The sequence below is a fragment of the Grampus griseus genome (assembly GCF_964374135.1).
Source record: "Grampus griseus genome assembly, chromosome: 5".
Taxonomy (NCBI): Eukaryota; Metazoa; Chordata; class Mammalia; order Artiodactyla; family Delphinidae; genus Grampus; species Grampus griseus.
The window spans coordinates 70,794,109-70,811,591 of NC_138998.1; the positions used below are offsets into that span (position 1 = coordinate 70,794,109).

A 17,483-nucleotide genomic window follows, 5' to 3' on the forward strand; every position below is an offset into this window, starting at 1 on the left:
GGGGATTCCCTGGCAGTCCAGTGGTTAGAACTCTGCCTTTCCACTGCAGGGGGCACGGGTTCAATCCCTGGTAGGGGAACTAAGATCCTGCACAGCTATGTGGCAAAAAAATAAATAAATAAATAAAATCTTGACTTTTATGTGAAAACATAAAATATTTTTAAGCAAATATTCATTTTACCTTTAAAAGTTCAGGCTCCCAGGTGTCTAAAGTTAAAGATCGTACTTTTGAAAAGTGAACTCCAAGACTCCTAAGTGGGGAAAAAAAAAGACTGCATTAATATATAAAATTTTCAAGTCTCTATTTGCACATTATGCAAGTTATTTTTCTCTCTTAATGTGACATAGTCTCTAATATAGGCCTCAACACATACATAAATAGGGACAGATCTTCTAGTTAATAATGAATGGTGAATCAAAGTCCTCAAAAGTACTTCACAAACCAGAATTTTATCCACTTCATAAAAGATACAAAAACACACTGGCAGTCAAACTAGGCAAGTGGGAAAGGTCCTCTAACCAATGAGACACAGTAATTTACAATGTGTGTTTAACGGAAAGAAGTCTCTCATCCTGGGCAGGCCTACCCACCGGTGAATCCCAGAACACTCGATACACAGGGTGATGCCCAGGTTGATGCTGGCCCACCGTGGGTCTGCCAGACCACAGTCACAACAGCTGGCATTGCCAGGAATACACTGGACTCGCTGCAATGCACTTTCTCCTTTCAATAATTTATCTTTTGACTCATTTCCAGAATCCAGGCTTCCCGTGGATGGAGATGATTTCTTATCCAGCTTCTAAAAGAATTAAGAATTATTAAAAAAAAAAAAAAAAAAAGGATTGTAATACTACGTTGCACACTGCATGCTCCAAACAAATGCTTCTAATCAACAAATTGAAGGCCTATTATGGGCCTAAGCCAGGCACTGTTCTAAGCACCGGGGATTCAAGGATGAAAAGATATAGTTTCCTCCATCAATTGGCCTTTAGTCTTGTGGGGAGAAACACATTAATATTGAAAAATAACCCGACACAATGAATGTACGTACAAGATAAAATGGCAAAGAGAAAGGGGAACAGTAAATTAACACGCAGGATGAGAGACAGAGAGAGTACACGTGAGACTATAAAGACTCAAGAATAAAATAAATACTATTTTATACCAAGTTTTTCCAAGGTATTCAATGAACTGCAAGCAAGTTGTTTCAATTACTGCAGTGGAATTACTGAAAATGATATGGCCTTTTACTAATGAGGAGATCACTTGCATAATTATAATTACGAGTGAATCAACAACAGAATGCACGATGTCTAAAATCTCAGGTGAAACGAGGAGAAAAGCAAAGGTGGTAGATAAGCAAAAAGCTAATTTTTTAAGTGAACAACAAAGTCTATACCAATAACGACCAAATACAAACATGTAGTTTGGGGATCCTAAGCAATTAAAGATATGACCTAAAAAGTCTTCTGGTTTAAAAACATTTCAACAAGCCAGTATTTTAGTATAAAATCAACAGAAATATAATTTGGCCCTTGTCTTGCCCTTCTTGAAAACTCAATTCAATAGCCGTTAGGTGGGGCTAAGCAAAGAAAGTGTGGGGATACAGTATGCCAGAGAGGACTCAGTTGGGTGAGGAGCATACCCTCAAGTGAGAGTGACCCTGTGCAGGTTGCTGTTCCCAAGCAGCAGAAGGAGGGTATTTGCATAGGGAGACAGCCCAACAAAGGAAATGAGAGCCTGAGGATAGAGAGGAACTACAAAGTGGGAGTGCCACCTAGTGAGAGATGTTAGAGCCTGGCAGGTGGGAAATGGCAGCAGGGAAGGGATATTGGTCACATACAGGGGAACTGATTACGTAACTAAACCTGCTAAAAATAAGTGGGAGCCAGATTTCTCACTGCAGACAAAGGGCTCATTTATATAACAAGGGAGAGAGTTAGAACAAACCCTGTTATATTAAATTAGGACTGGAGATACCAACAGGTGCCCTAATGGTTTCAATACAAATAGATACATAAAGTTATACAGATGTAAATGTGTATATATGTATATATACATGTATATTCCCTTATCTTGGTTTCTACAAACTATTCTCCACGAAAAAGAACTAGGGCAGTTTGCAGAAACTACTGATTTCAAGGCTAGTACAGAGAAACTACAAGAAGATGAACTCGGAACATCTCATCATGTTAGAAAGTAGAGAACAACTCAAAGATTGTTGGGAACATGTCAAAAGGATACAGAATCCAGGGCTCCACTGGATTGGCCAAACTTGGGTCAATTTGAGAAACAAAACAAATAATGATAGTAATGAATTATAATACATTGAATAAAATAGAGGCCTATCTTGATATAATTATATTTTAAAATTTAAAGCCTGATGAGGAACAGAATATCTACATAGTCTCAAAGTACCCCCCCCACACACACAAAATACTATTACAAAGATAACATTACAGTAGAGAAGTCTAGCAGACACTACCTTACTCAAGTGATCAAAGTTAACATCACCAATAACGGGACAAATCAAAATCTTGTGCCACCTGAAAGGATGCAGTGAGAAGAACACAGCATCATTTATACAACATTCCTACAAAAGATGCATAACCTTGTGAGTAAACAAACCAACAATGAGGGACATTCTACAGAAATCTGTAATCTTGAATACAACCAAGGTCAAGGTCAAAGTAAGACTGAGGGACTATTCCTAACTGAAGGAAACTGAAGAGTCATGACAACTAAAAGAGACCTGTGCTTCTGAACTGCATCTTTTTGCTGTAAAGAACATTACTGGGACAACTGTTAAAACAATGATATTTGAGAATTAAATGGAAGTAATGCATCAATGCTCATTTCTTGATTTTGATGACTGTACTATGCTTATATAGGAGAAATGTCCTAATTGTGGGAATTACTCACTAAATTAATAATGGGTGATGGGGCATATGTTAGCAGCTTACTCTGAAACAGTTCAGGGGAAAAAATTGTTTGTATTATACTTGGAACTTCTCTATAAATTTGAGATTACTTTAAAATTTTTTTAAAAAAAGAAATAAAATCTGCTTTACTAAAACATGTTTGATAATGTGAATTAGCTCATAAGCAATTATCATATAGAGAAAGGATGTCAATATAATGCAGAAATCATGTTGGTTCAGTCCCAATTTTTTCTTTATTAGCTAATGCTTTTGGCCGAAAGCAAAGTACACTAACACAGCAGAACTTGGGCTGGCCACCTCAAGGAACACAGGACTGAAAATGACACCCATCTCCCCATTCTTCTTGGCTCATTTTGGCCATGTGCTATGACTTGAAAGTGTTTACTGCACCATTCTCTCTGATCTTTATGTACTTTGTATATGTCACCAAAGCCTCAATCCTTCTGTACCCTTCCTTTAAGCTATCCTCACCAATTTTTAAAGTTAAGTCCTATCTGTATTCTATATTATAGTGTTCATTTATTAGGAATTTAACTAGGCTAATATTGGGTTGGCCAAAAAGCTCATTTGGTAGTGAATAAGTTGTTCCATAAAGTTCTTCATGAAAAATGTGTCTTTTATCTTGACTTAAAACCAAACAAACTTTTTGGCCAAGTCAATATTTTTATTGAGATTCTAAAGTTCCAAAAATTATTCAAGTTACAAACTTACACGGTTTTTTAGGTTGGCCCTATCCCTATTTTTCCTGTAATCCCTGCTATTTCTGGTGTATGATTTTGCTAACAGGTATTTCAGCAACACCACTAGCTCCTTCATCAAGATGATCTGGATACACACCTAAATTTGTTCCCTCTCAAAACTCCGCTAAAAACTAGAGAATTTTTTTAAAGGTAATTACCCAGAGCCCTTAATGGACAAAGTTGTGATAATCTGAATATGAAAAAAGAGTAATTACCGCAATTAATTGGGACCCACTGTATTTACCAAAAATCCATGAGTGTATAATGATATCCCAAAAAACATGTATCTGTCCCCACTTAAGGTAGCTAATAAATCAACCAAATGTGGTAATTAAAAGCAAAAAATCAAGCATTTTATTAAACTAACTAAATAGCTCCGTTGATGAAGAAAACCTGTATTTCGCACAGGAATGCAGACGGGAATGACAGAATTAGAAAAATCATCATTTTGCAATTCCTAATGAAATTACAAATTCAGTTATAAAACTATTAGATGAATGGTTGATGGAGCACAGATCTTATAGGGTCAAAGTAACACAAGGTAGATTTTGTTACAAAAAATAACAAAGTAGACTGGGAACAAAAAAGGAAATGTAACATGACAATGGAGGGATCATATTGTCATCTCCCTAATCCAATGTGTCTGCTTCATGTTCACACAGAACATTTTCGCATTAACAGTGGCTGGATAATAATATTGTATGTCTCCTGTTGCAGCATGAAGTATACACATTATCTATGTTGCAATCTATGAGAAGGAATTCTATAGGAACAAATAGCCTAACCTTTTCAGCACGTCATTGTTATGAAAAAAAAAGAACTGTTCTAGATGGAAAGACAAGGAACGTAAGACCAGATGCAATGCCCAGTCATAGAAGAGATCCTACTTTGTAAAACAGGTTGTAAAAGACATTTTTAGGACAACTGAAGACACATGAATATAGAATGGGTTACAGACGATATTAAGAAATTACTATTAAGTGTGGAATGACATGATATCTGTAATCTACTTTTAAAAACTTAAGCTTGTTTATTTAAAAAAATTAAGACATTTATCCACAAGAATAGAGAGAACAAGAAAGAAAATAAGAGCAACAAAACTTGGGGAGCTGAAGAGTGGCTGGATGAATGGTAACTGAGTAGACCAAGGTAAAATCTAAGGAAATAATAAGAAAAATCTAAGAGTCCCTCAATTTATATCACATAATATTCAAAGGACTCAAGGATTTATACCAGTTATCTTGGAAGTGGGGATGAAAGTAGGAGGACTGATTGTTTAAGAAGCAGTTAGATCGAAGGTGCCCTCCCCAACACTGCCATTAGTGGACTGCTCTCTACAAAGACACACAAATGACTAGAGGTTTATTCTCTGGGAAAGTAAAACAGAAAGTGACTGGATGGGGTTTACCTAAAAGGTGGAAGGCAGAGGATTAAATTAATGTATACACACCGAATGCTGCGGTCAGCAATTAGCTCCAAGCCAGGCCCTTATCCCTATGCAGGAGATTGGTGAGTCTTCTCTGGGGAATCTTAGCTGAAAAGACTCCAAAGACCCTAACTCTGGTTGTTCCTCAACAAATGGTCCACACTTTGCTGAAGCTCACAGTCAGCGAAGTCCTAACTGTGTTCTCAGAGCTTCCGAAGAGGTTAGTCCTTAACTTGCAACCATGAGCAGATTACCAGAAAGCCAAGGAAAGCCCCTAATAAAATGGTTCTCAACATTGTCTATACACAGAAATCATTTAGAAAGCTTTTAAAAATATTGATGCCTGGGTCCCAACTCCATTCAATTGTTCTGGGGTGGGACCTAAGCACTGGGATTTTTTAAAGCTTCGTGTGTTATCCTAATGTGCAGTCAAGATTAAGAACCACAACTCTAACACTGCATATATGAGAAAAGAACAAGTTTGTATGTACAAACATTCAGCAAACAAAAAGGATCTCTTGGAAATTAAATATGTGCTAGCAGAAATGAAATATTCAATAGAAGGTTTGGAAGACTAACTGATAAAATCTCCCAGAATGCAGAACAAAAAACACAAAAAATAAGAAAATCATAAGACCAGTCCAGAAATTCCAGAAAAAGAAAACAAAGAAATTGGAGAGGAGGAATACTAAAGACTGGTAACAAGAAAGACTCCAACAACAACTCTGGAAACAAGAAAAACACTGCCATTAAAATTTTTAAGAATAATCATTTCCAACCTAAAAATTCCACACTCAACCAAACTATCAAACAAATGTAAGGATAGAATACAGACATTTTCAGACATGTACAGATTCACAAATGTCACATTTTCAGGAAGCTAGTGGGGGGAAGTGGTGAGTTCCATTTCTTAAGACTCACTCATGGCCTTGCTCAAAGGAGTTTGTAAACTCACTGGGTAGCTAAAGCCAGACTACAACCCAAGACTCTATATTTAGTTTATCTTCTCCAGGGAGATTTCCACTAAAATATGAGCTTTCCTTTTTTGCTTTTCACCCAGTTTTAATTTTAAATACCTTTCACATTCACTGTTTTATTAGAATAATAAAATATTTGGGGAAAAATACTTGCATCAGAATACCTGGGACACATATTGAAATAATGGATTAAACATAAATATATATATTAAATATATATTAAACATATATATAAAATGATAAATAAAGAGAAATAAGCAAGAGAATGGAATCTACAATTTAAAAATAAAAGCCATTTCAATTACAAAAAAAATTATTCTCCATAAAAAAGAAAGTTTTAATAATCATGCAATGTTGCGACTAAAATTAGAAACTTTGTTAATGTATCACTTGGCATTACAATATTGTTTACTAACCTCTGATTCATCACCCTTCTCTCTATAAGCAGTAGCAATACTGGTCTGAACAGCCTTAATCCATGCCTGGCGCAGCTTTTCAGAATCTGCCTGAAGCATACAACTTCTAAAAGGAAATAACATTGTTTTCTCAGACACTAAATTAAACCAAAAAATAAGAAGGTTTACTTTTTTGTCCACTTTGTTATTTAATAATTTTCTAACAAAAACTAATTTCTGTTGAAAGGTTTTATTTCACCTATCTTTACGACAGGGTATGTTCATAAAGAAATTAAGGAACCAATGAAATAAATTACCTACTGAAAACAAATCACCCATTCCTGTATATTAAAAAAAAAAAACAACTTTAAATTTGCCACATAAAATAACATTAATTTTTTCCATTGGGTAGATATATGAAATGATAGTTATCAAAGAAATTTATCTGATATATGACTTCAGTTCATTACCATGACAGTTAATATGTTTTCACATGGCCACATCAATCTTTATAGAATTTAAAGAATACGATACTGGGTAGAAGTTACATAAGTATCTGACTTAATACGTGTAATCATTAATTATTAAAATTTACTTTTAGAGCACTTTTTTCCTCTTTAGCTCATATAATCACAACTGCAACACAGATCTCTCTGTATTCTGGAAAATTCTTTAAGACAAGCTATGGAAACATAAAAGCAACTCTCAAATTCTTTAGAACCACTCACTTTGTTGGAGAGACCACCTCAAAGCAGAATCGTCGTTCTATGTCCTCACAATGTTTCACTGTACAGAGCCTTAGATCTTCTACCACCACAGTGGGATTATCCTACAATAAGGAAACAAAACCCCTATATTTATCAACCTAGGTTTTAAATACCAACTACCAATAAAAACATACTTAAAAACAGTACTTGGAATAAATGGTCTAATTTTAAAGGTTTATATTTTATCTTATTTTAGATTAGAAATAGGAGTTATCAACATAGATATAACTAATAAAGGTAATTCTGCCCTGTTAATAATTTTATCTGCCTCATAAAACTGCTGTATAAGAATTAAATGAAATAGTTTATATAAACTTAGTCCAACACTTGGTAGTTAATTAGCAAGTGCTCAATAAATGTTAGCTTTCTGTTCATTTTCTTCTATTTTCTTTCATATCGATTTCTCTCCTGATCCTTACTCACATATAATAAAAGCTACTTTCCTCCAAAACAAGAAGGCTTTCATGAGTCAAGTTTAAATAACTGAAAGAAAAATAAGAAGCCTATACGTGCTTCTTAAAATACCTAAGAAAATGAGAAATTTTAAATCATTTTTTAGTACTTAATAAAAAAATAAACTCAAAACCAAGCTTATCAGAGTAGAAATAACCATGGACTCATTAGTTAGAATAAAGAACTTCTATGGAATAAACCTGCTACCATAGAATAGCAAGTAAAATTTCACATTGTGTCATCTCAAGAGTAAAGTGGATATTTGAAATTTACAGGTGAATACATCATTCATAAAGACTAACTAGGTAAAAATCAAGTCATCAATTAACTAATAGTTCTTCTTCTCTAATTATCTTTAACATTCTCAAGTCACATATAATCTCATTATGCCTTTCCATTAAATAAAAATACCTCACTCTTAAAATCAGGTTCAGGAAAACAAACATGTAAAAACAATGTTAACAAATTTAAAAGTTTCTATTTAAATTAATTCAAGCTTACACTTTAATGTAATTATTAACCTTTCTCCATTACCACTTTTGGCCCTAAGGTGAAATTTCTTAAAAGGCACCCTTTCCTTCAGCATCAAAACAGTACTAGGGAATTCCTATCTCACAGCTGGACAAAGAAACATGTGAAGGAATAAAAGTAATAATCCTGGGACACAGAAAAATCCATCTCAAAGCTAGGAACTAAGAATTCAGGACACAATGTTGACACTTTCCACTTCTGAGTCCTCTTATACATACACAAACATAAAACTAATAAACAGTAATCTTGCACACATGCATATTTATGGACTTCAATGCTTTACCAAAAGGAACAGTTAAAAAACTTAAACTTTTCAGTTTTCCTTTCTAATGAGCTCACCCTTCTTCTTTAACAAAATAAGAAAATCACAAAAACTAGGGCACTGTATTTTAAAAAGGAAATGGAAAAAAAACAAAAAATCCTGAAAAAAAAAAAAAAAAAAAACTTAAACTGGGGACTCAATGGGTTTTCACTAATTAACAAAACACCTACCTTAAACTTTTTCTGGTAAACCAACTGATTATTCTGTATTGAAAACCAGCGTCTAAATAAATACAAAATAGATTACGTTTTCACAAACATAATTTATTTCAGTTGTTGTTAGAAAAGAAATATTGGGGAAAGCACTAGAAAATCAGTTTATGGTAATTATGTTTTTAGAAGTGCATTGTTTTGTTTTGCTTTATATAAACTGATGTCAATGAGATAGATAACTACTGAAAGTAAAAAAACAATTTCAGGCAATTTTAAAACCACAGATTAGGAAAATAAAATTACTATATTTTGATTCATTTTTATGTCAGAAATTTATATCCTAACGAAAGTTGTCATCCTTTATGTCATTACCAAATAATAATTGTTTTAAAATAAAAATTTAGCTTTTTGAGCTTCCTCAAAAATAACTAAATCTTTCCCCCAAAATAATTTGCTTTTGTTATAAAGTAGAAATAAAATTATATTATAAATAAGACTTCATTTGTATACAATAAAAGACTGAAATAAATGGTGCTTTGTTTTCAACCTTTCTGAAGCTAATTCAGCATTTGATTTGTTAAGCAAAACAGAAAATTGTATCATCCTTTTAGAACTGACATCACAGGAGATAGGTGCCAATTCACTTGGGCTTACTTTCATGTAAAATACTTCTAAGCAGAATAATCAAAGTTATGACTAAAAATGAGTCACCCAACTATTGTTCTGCTCATTACTATACATTAATTGGCAAACACTATACTTGCAATCTTCTTTAGAAGAAAAAACTAAGCTACGTATGGCATATTTACTAATTCTAATTTATTAAAACAGTAAAAGGACCTAAAGACTTACAAAAAAAAAAATCACAGCCAAAAGCCATTCATAAAAGGAAGCAAAAACTCTCATCAAGCATGAAAGGTAAAACAATATTTGAGTCATTATTTTAAAATTAGTTTCATGTGAGATGATTTCTATCATAAACATTAGTTATTAATCTATTAGCAGATAGAGATTCTACCTTTTCATTGATACTAATACAAAGCACTAAAAATTGTATTTAGACATATTTAGAATTTCTATTTTAAAAAATTAAGTTAATTCTCCAAAGCTGAGAAAATGATTAGATGCTTTTCTATTTTTAAGCTAGACAGATTGTTAGGTTTTCTTGCTATTTAAAAAGGTATCACCGTTACCATTAAAATAGAGACTGTTAAATAAGCATCTAGATAAAACCAAGTGGGTTGCCTCTAAATGCAAATCATCAAGAGGTGAGCTAGAAAAGGAAGAACTTCTGGGTCTCTTTGCTTTGGAACACATGGTTGGTTAGAAATGTTAAAGGAAATACCTCCAAACAAACAAAATGGTGCAGCCCTGCCACATGGGATGACATGCAATGGAAACAATCTCTGATATTGATTAAAGTGTTTTTTAAAAAAATCATTTGAAGTAGCGTAAACCATATTAATAAAAATTCTTATATTTTATATATAGTAATCATATTATATAATTTGATGAAAAACTACAATGAATTTTATTGCACAATGGAAAAACATCCATGTAAACTTTTCATGCTTCTGAGGTCTTCAAAAAATAAATTTCTTTTGACCTGCTGAATCTTAGAATAGCCTCTAAACATAAATAACAAAATACTAGATAAAAACTTAATTTTTTTTTGTTAGAGACAATTTCCTCTGATTATTAACTTTATAGATCATTTGTATTTCTGAAACTCAGTTCCCCTACCATCTATCCGCTTCTGGGTAACTTTCTCACATCATTAGTTTTTGTATACACTATAAATTCATCTTAATTTGACATCTCCTAAGGAAAAACAACCCCACAATATATCCTAGGTAGAAAAATATTTTAATTACTAAGATCAGTATGTGTTATGATACTATCTCCCCTCCTCTGCCATTAAAAAAAGAAAAAAGTTAACTTTACTCATTTACACTGATGAAGACCTTAATCAGGTAAGTAAAATAAAATATAATTTTAAATTGCTCCTGTAGGATAATCCTAGTTATTATTAACAATTTTAATAAAAGGAAAAATGAGACAGTTCATAGTCTATGCGATATGCAAAAATATTTAATATTTTTCAAGTTCATGCTACCTGCAATTTGAAGATTCTTTAAAAGGTAATTAAATAATAAAAAAGACAAATGTTGGAAAGCATTGTGCTGACAACTACACTATATTCTGCAAGATTCACAAACTGACCACAAAGCCAAAATATAAAAGTTTTTAAAAAGGAAAATTTCTTGGTTTTAAGAAAACTACGACACCACTTTATATCTATCTCAAACTGAGATAACATAATAAAGATTTTAGACCAAAATATTACATTCATAAACAAATATTATTAATTTTTAAATACCAATGAGAGCCATAGGATGACAGAATTTTGGTGGGGAGGGAATACATTAAAAAAGAAATCAAGTATCTTTTACAATTTTTGAGCACTCGTCCCGGAACTCAAAATCAAGAACATGGGTAAAAGTCAGACTTCTAAATCTGTAGAAGCTTTACCACTAAAACTATACAGACGATGGATTCATGCACACATCTGGCACAGAGGTGCCAAAAAGGTGAACATTTAACAAAGTTAAAAGCCTGAACATGTATATGTTCCTTTATCTAAAATTCAATTTAGTTTTTCACAAGGAAAAAGACCAAAATGGTAAAACAAACAAAAGCTAGGAACTGACAATGTTTCCTTTAAACATAATTAATAAGGTGATTACCAAAGGGGCTAATTCCTAATTACTGTTTAAAAAATTTAAAAAGCATTTACTAGCTTATTTCCCTTAAAAAATACAGACACACACATATATATAAAGGTATTCGTATTACTCAATCTATATCTTCTTTGGATAACTATATACATATCAAATGTTCTTTTCCAGATTAAAACAAATAGAGGAGATAAGCAATGAAAAGGTATAATTCCATTCCTCAAATAAGAATTACACTTTCTTCCCAATTTAAAACATGAGACTTTATATCCATTGCAAGTAATCCAATTGAAATGCAGGTTAATTATGAGCTTTCTCGTGCCAAAGAGGAAACTGGAGTAAGGTAGGGGTGAGGGGAAGGAAGCCATTTGGTACCTGATATGATCGGGCTTTTTCCTGTCATGTGAAAAAATGGGGCAGGATTAAAACATAAGGGAAAGGTGGTAAAAGAATGAAAACGCAAATGTGCAAAATAAGCAAAAGACTAGCATGATATGAAAATAAAGCAAGAATTAAAGGAACCAGCTTAAGCTCATAACCTAACAAAAGAGTCAAAAGTATCTGTTGTATTTTGCTCACATATTATACATACATGCATTTATACAGTTAATTCCAATTCTTAGGGATCTGAAATGCTAATATTTCAGAAATATTCAAAATTTTCTTCAAAGCATTATGGTATAGAAGGTTCTGGTAGGACTTAGCACACTCTGCTATTATTTTCTGCCTCTATGGTCACAGCTGTAAAATATAAATAGTACCTTTCCTCATCTTAAAAATTTAAAGGAAATAATCACTACAGTTTATATATATATATATATATATATATATATATATATATATATATATATATATATATACCTGAAACAAATGAGAACTTTCCATAAGGAAAAGTTCCTCCCATCTGCTCACCCTCTTTTTGTCAAATGATAGTGGAGACTCTAAGGCCACACATAAGTAGAGTTTATCTTTAATCTATCTATACACTTCTTATTTGTATCTGTACTAGATTAAGATACTATATATAATACATTTTATGCTTTTAGCTATATTTTCTAATTCAACAAAGACTGAGCACAGCATGTAATTATTCAACTTCTTTATTCGTTTTAACACCTCACTACTAAATAATGTTAATATTTAATTATTTTCCTTGTTCCTTCATCTTTTCTAAATTTATCATTAAAAGCAAAAGAGATATACAGGTATTAGTAATCCATCTAGCACTGACTTGAGCTTGAAGTAAAGCTGACACACTGAGAAGATGGCCTGGTATGGAAAGACTATTTTGTAGATATCACATCATCAAAAAATGTATATTATAGACATATAAAAATCTTAAGAGACACCAGAAATCTGAAGCCAACCAGAAACAAGCTCAACAATTCACATAAGACATAAAACGTTTCACTCCTTACGCTATTTCAATCATATCACACAAGATACCATCTCTTTGGTTAAATTTCAGATCATAGAATGATGCTTTCAAGATATACTTAGATTTTATGAAACACAGGGTCAGGTTTTAAAACTACCTGGGAATTCCTAGTCAAATTCACATTTCCCTCAGGAAGATCTTTTTAAAAAGTTCCTTTTGAAAATATTGTATGCTTCTACTCCATAAAACTATAGACAATGGCAAATTTGTCATCATATGATTGGCACCTTATAGTAACTACAAGAAAGTATGTTTCCTAAAACTAATCCACAAACAATTAAAAAAAAACAAAAACAAACGTAAACGGTGGGCAGAAAAAAAATCTGTACATTTGAACAGTTGAATTCCTGAATTTTTAAAGTTAAGGCACAAATATCACAAATACACAGTCTTTTATTCAGAGGCTCGTAGAATATATTAAATCAAGCTAGATAGAGAACTAACTAGAGAAGCAGGGCAGAGTCTGGAAGTCATATACAGGTAAAGGGAAATTATTTGCACGTACTTCCTAACATTAGATTTTTGGTAACCTCATATAAAAAAATTTAGATACATTCCAAATTTTTAAAATTGAAAAGCAGAAGAGAATTCTAAATAACATTTAATAGATAACTCTTTCTTTCTTCTCCCTTTTATAGCTACTGACCTATAACCTAGAAAATACTTAAGACTTCTGTTGCAAGGTTTTGACTTTTGTTTTTAAAAAGGGATTTGTATAGTTTATATGCTATATTCCTTAGAACTCTGCCTTTAACTACTGCTGTCATCAAAATATTCTTTAAAGGTGTATGAAAATGAAACTAATTTGCTATGCATAATTTATTCCTAATAATGCAAATGGATTAGGAAGGTTTTTAAAAATATTTTTTAAGCTATTTTTTTGTTGTTATTGAAGTTGTATTTTGTCTTATCAAAATACAGATTGTGGGCTTCCCTGGTGGCACAGTGGTTGAGAGTCCGCCTGCTGATGCAGGGTACACGGGTTTGTGCCCCGGTCTGGGAAGATCCCACATGCCGTGGAGCGGCTGGGCCCGTGAGCCATGGCCGCTGAGCCTGCACGCCCGGAGCCTGTGCTCCGCAACAGGAGAGGCCACAACAGTGAGAGGCCCACGTACCGCAAAAAAATAAAAAATAAAAAATAAAAAATTCAGATTGTTTGGAATTTCCATAGCAAGTTTTTTATTTCTTTCTTTTTTTGACATTTCCTTTATGTTTTATTTTATTTTTTTTTGGCCTCGTGTAATGTGGTATCTTAGTTCTCCGACCACGGATCGAACCCGCCCGCCCCTGCACTGGAAGCACGGAGTCTTAATTCTGGGTTGATCCACTGTCGTCTGACCTTGGTCGTCTCTTGACTATCTGCCATAGCAAGTTTTTTAAAGAGCCAGGTTTTGAGCCTCAATTTTGTCACAAACCAGCTGTGTGACCCTGAATGAGCAACCATCTCCCTGCACTTCCATTTCTTTACTAAAAATTAAGGTGTTAACTACAATCTATGATTCTAATCAATAACTGTCATCCTATCACACAGAAATGGCATCTCCTTTAAAAAGTGGCCTCATTTCCAAAGTTATTGTCTTCCTTAATTGGCAAATGATAGGTAACATATCTACAATTGAGAATTTTATAGTTATTCCCTACTTGATTTTAGTTATGTTTTAATGTATATGCCAATTAATAAAATTCATGAAACATATAATAAAAAACCAAAAGGTCCATGCTTAAGTCAATTAATGTTCTTCCGTTGTCCTAAGTGGGAATGCGATTTTCCACTAACACTTACTGTGCTTCATTTTGAAGTCTGAGAGCATTTCTGATTGGAGTAGTCCATGGAAGTTCATTTCATTTCTTCTTAACATAACGGTACAGTTTCTATGGATTTACTGTATTTTCACTGTGTTAAACTTTAAGGAGGTTGTTTTGAAATCTGAAGGTTAAAATTCAATTCTAACATTACCGCATGAAACCATACTAGTTGAAAAATCTTTATTATAAAAATTTGACAACCACACGATTTTAATTTCCTACTCTGGCTATGCAAATTTGCCAGGAAACGCTTCAAAGATTATTGGCTTAATACAGAATTTTAATTTTTCTTTTTTACTTTATAATAGTTAAAACATTATTTCTTAACCAGACCATCTAGTTGATCCATCTATATTCATGTATTATTTTTAAAGTTCTACATAACTCGGGCTTCCCTGGTGGTGCAGTGGTTGAGAGTCCGCCTGCCGATGCAGGGGACACGGGTTCGTGCCCCAGTCCAGGAAGATCCCACATGCCACGGAGCGGCTAGGCCCGTGAGCCATGGCCGCTGAGCCTGCGCGTCCGGAACCTGTGCTCCGCAACGGGAGAGGCCACAACAGTAAGAGGCCCGCGTACCGCCAAAAAAAAAAAAGTTCTACATAACTCAAAGAGACTTAATATCAAATATAATCATTATTCTTTCCAGTTTATATTCACTCTCAAGTAAAGGAAAATTATTTCAAATACAACACACCATGTACCATTCAAACATCTGACAATATCGAATGCTATGGAAATACTCAATGTATCACTGACATTTGAAAATATCAATAAATGTTTTTTCTATAACCTCATCACCAAGGACTCAAAATTAGTGCACAAGGAATCCATTTCAATGTACTGAATATCCAAGCATAATCATTTCCAGTTAAATTAACAAAAATGTATACTAAATTAAACTTACCAAGAAAATTCTATTTATTTTGCTACTGTCCATTTTTTTAAAAAAGAAAACAATCTATCATTAAGTGAATGCATATCTGTTCAAGCAGCAAATAATATACATTCAACCAATAATATAATAGTGTATCAATTAACCAGAACCCAATACTATTTTCAATTATTACAAAACTGTTCTAACTACTCTTTTTTTTTTTTTTGCAAGAAGGGAGGCATCCTTGAATAAAAGGCTAATCACTGCTATTCAGAAGAATGATCCTGAGACAATACAATCTTTTTTTTTTTTGCTTTAATGTTTGAAATTATTCCACTTTATTAATACATAAGAAAATAAAATATTTTACACATTCATTCAAAAGACATTTACTGGATCAATATATATAAAAATCAGTTTAGAAAAAAACATTTTAAGTTTTTGGTAGGCATCAAGTTTAGAAAAAAGGAGCACCAGCTGCCATACCCACTTCACACATAAAAACAATTCCATATCCTAAAACTCCTGGTTAAAGTTATTGCAAAGATCCAAAGATCAGAATCACCTCACTTAAAGATTCACAAGCCAAAATTAAGTAAAAATGTACATAAACAGCATATAGGGGAGGAACCCAAAGGGGAAAAAAAAAGCTCACTTGTCATATTCATCCATTATATTCAAAATATAATTTGCAATCAGATCTATTTGGTAACAAATATGGGAGGAAGCTCACATTTAAAAATTTATTCATTGTAATGATCTAGTCACTACAGACCAAGCAGTATAAAAAGTCTCCTTGTTTCCTGGTTTAAACTTCGCTTAAATTTTAAAATTTAGAATTACTACTGTTACTTTTGACTTGCTTCATAAGGCCCCTTTCCTAGAAGGGCCTTATCTTATCTTCAATGGACTGGGTTCAGGAAAGTTACTAGGGACTGTGAATTTAGAGAATTATGAAGGAAAGAGTTGCCAAACCAAAGGGAAAGTCAGAAAACTGAGAATATGGAAAGAGCAAGACTAGATTTGAAATATATTACCTGTTCCAAGTTTTGAAGGCATTGCTGGCTCGTTTGAACAGATAACCTTCCATAACAATGCCATTTGCAGCATCTACATTATATTCTAGCTTAGAATCATCACTGGAGAAATCCTAGACAAAATAACACATTAAAAAGTTCATATGATTTTTACTGATTTCCCTAGACAACAAATCTATCCTAGAGAAACAGCTCAAACAGTAAAAAGCTTTGTATTAAGATAGTTATATCAACAATATTCATAAGAAAGCAGGGGAGACCTAAATGTTCAAAAATAGAAGAATGCTTCAACATATTGATGTATTTCAATCCAGTAGACTATTATGCAATAACATAGATGAGTATACAGAATATACATTAAAAGAGAAAAGACAATATAAATTTTATAAATTATACAGCTTGGGTAAATAAATTGTATATACACTGTGATTAAAAGCACAATATGTATACAAATAGATAAAGGGAATAACTCGATATTCTACAGGTGTTATGTTTAAAATGTTTTCATTTAATCCCAATATTTTATGGTGATGTGTCTGCTAACAATTTTTTTTAAAGGAATATGGGTATATTTAATTGGGATTATTTAAATCTACCACTATTTTCTAAATATATTACTATTATGGCAGTTTTTAAAATCTGGTAGAAACAATAACTCCACTGTTTGGGGGTTCAAAAAAGGATTAAAATAAAATTATTTTTGCAAAGGAGAAGCACCACAGTGTGAAGTAAGCATTCCGAGCTCACTTTTTTATGAGGACTATAGAACCACTCATAGGCATTTTCTATCATTCTAATCATTCTAGTTTTCACTTGAATGCAATTCAAACTTTCAATTTTCCTCCAAGGATTCATGAATTTTTGAAATCAGAATTACCATATTT

General features: G+C 32.8%; 1 protein-coding gene across 3 annotated transcripts in view; it reads right to left on the reverse strand.

Moving 5' to 3' along the window:
- Positions 1–17,483, reverse strand: part of ACAP2 (ArfGAP with coiled-coil, ankyrin repeat and PH domains 2) — a 164,341-nt gene that overhangs the window by 20,628 nt on the left and 126,230 nt on the right. For all 3 annotated transcript variants that reach the window (XM_082654106.1, XM_082654105.1, XM_082654107.1), the window contains 6 exons: positions 16,600–16,712; positions 8,725–8,776; positions 7,210–7,310; positions 6,503–6,608; positions 592–800; positions 182–251 (listed from right to left, as the gene is read on the reverse strand). In XM_082654106.1, the coding sequence (XP_082510232.1) occupies positions 182–251; positions 592–800; positions 6,503–6,608; positions 7,210–7,310; positions 8,725–8,776; positions 16,600–16,712 (651 nt within the window). The remainder of the gene's footprint in view (positions 1–181; positions 252–591; positions 801–6,502; positions 6,609–7,209; positions 7,311–8,724; positions 8,777–16,599; positions 16,713–17,483) is intronic.